The sequence below is a fragment of the Pongo abelii genome, chromosome 12 (genome assembly GCF_028885655.2).
Source record: "Pongo abelii isolate AG06213 chromosome 12, NHGRI_mPonAbe1-v2.0_pri, whole genome shotgun sequence".
NCBI lineage: Eukaryota > Metazoa > Chordata > Mammalia > Primates > Hominidae > Pongo > Pongo abelii.
Genome location: NC_071997.2, coordinates 43,922,166 through 43,924,207, shown reverse-complemented (window position 1 = coordinate 43,924,207; position 2,042 = coordinate 43,922,166). Strand labels below are relative to the sequence as shown.

General features: G+C 42.3%; 1 gene segment (V, D, J or C); it reads right to left on the bottom strand.

Moving 5' to 3' along the window:
* Positions 1–1,030: 1,030 nt before the first annotated feature.
* LOC100939612 (immunoglobulin kappa variable 1D-13-like) lies at positions 1,031–1,533 on the bottom strand. The segment is given in 2 exon segments: positions 1,031–1,354; positions 1,479–1,533. Coding segments are annotated over 2 exon segments (378 nt in total).
* Positions 1,534–2,042: the final 509 nt, after the last annotated feature.

The following is a 2,042-nucleotide window of genomic DNA, read 5'->3' as shown; positions in this document are numbered from 1 at the left end:
CATAGAGCCTAAAGTATAATAATAATAATAATAATAATAAAAGCAAAAAAAAAAAAAAAAGACTGAATTGGGACAGTGAGACATCAGACCCTTCACCCATTATGATTGCCTAACTGACCTCCTGCTTCCTATTGACCAAATTATCTTCCTTACCCTTCCCTCATTCCTGTTTTCCCACTTTCTTCCCTGTTATATAAACTCCTAATTTTAGTTGGTTAGGAAGATACATTCGCAAATGGTGTCCCATCTCCTTGCTGCAGTACCTGATTGAAGCCTGTTCCTTGGCAGTACTTGTTTTAGTGATTGGCTTTATGTGTGGTGAGCAGCAGGGTCTACACTGAATCCCTGGCATTTCAGTAAGAAAATTCTCTGCAACTTTCACTGCTTTGGCTTCCTGTGACCTGAATCCACATTTACCTGCAACTTCTGAGATAACTCAATGTAATTCTAGGATTCACTTTGTCCACCACTGCTTACCAGTCTGAGCTTGCCAGCTCCCAACCCTTCCTAGTGTCAATGAACTTTCTCAAAGTGCAAAAGGTAATATTTTCCCTTTTTCATAAAACACTAACCTTCTCTTTCTTCTTCCAACGTATTGCAGACCACTGAGTTTTCCTGTATGCACCATTTGGCAAATATTTCTTTGCAAATAATACATTACATTTAGAGATTTATCTCCACATTTGATTTAGACTTCAGTAGTTTAGACTCTAATTCTCTGTTTTATGACAATTCCTGCTTAGAATATCTATAGTGGCTTCTTCTCCGTTATATGAATTCCAACCAAAGCCCTAAACTAGACTCCTCAGGTGTCATGATCTCTGTCTTTTCTATTAAATCAGGAGAGGCATTTCTATGTCTGTGCAGCAGGGGCTTAGAAAGAAAGGAATTGGGATGCAGAGGTGACTTCATGTCCCCCTCTATCAACACCATCAGAGGGTAGTTGCATCTGAGGAACACTCTCAGCTGATGGAGGCATAAGGAAGAGCAGCTTGGGCAGCCCAGCCTCACACAACTGCTTCCCTGGGGGTTTATGTTCGGGTTTGTAACACTGTGGGAGGGTAACTATTAAAATGTTGACAGTAATAAGTTGCAAAATCTTCAGGCTGCAGGCTGCTGATGGTGAGAGTGAAATCTGTCCCAGATCCACTGCCGCTGAACCTAGATGGGACCCCACTTTGCAAACTGGATGCATAATAGATCAGGAGCTTAGGGGCTTTCCCTGGTTTCTGCTGATACCAATTTAAATTATTGCTAATGCCCTGACTTGCCCGGCAAGTGATGGTGACTCTGTCTCCTACAGATGCAGACATGGAGGATGGAGACTGGGTCATCTGGATGTCACATCTGGCACCTGAGATTGGAAACATAAAAACAAATGTCCACACAATTAATCATGTTGTAAGAGAACTTCCCTGAAGACCAAGCTGTACAGAGCACACTGGGCTAGGTAAATTCCTAGTGTTCTCCTTCCTTACCTGGGAGCCAGAGCAGCAGGAGCCCTAGGAGCTGAGCAGGGACCCTCATGTCCATGCTGTGTCCTGAGTGGGTCTGACTCCTGTATGAAGTGTGACCAGCGTATTAATAAATCTTCAGGGCAGGAGGATGTGCTCTGGGAACATGCAAATGAGCAGGGGCTGGGGCAGGCTGGGCACAGCTGCAGAGTTGTCTCATCTGAGTAACTCAGCACCAGCTCAGTGTCCCAGGTAAGACTAGGGTAGCATAAATTTGTCTGCAGTGAATGTGTTTCTACCGGGGACTGGTTTGTTACGAGAAACATTTTTTAGGTATATTTTTTTGACAATTTGAAATATTCCTCAGGAGCTGATGGAGTAATGTATTTCATTGGTGTATGGGGACTCTTTAGGAGAATTTTCTTGTTTGTAGGAAATACGTAGTAAAATGTTAAATGGTATGATTCTCAGGTCTTCAAAAGACTCTCACATGATTCTGGTTGGTGAAGGGGGTACTTTGTCCTATACTTGGAACATTTCTGTGAGTTTAACATTGTTCCTTTCTAAAAAAATTAATAAGAAAATTTA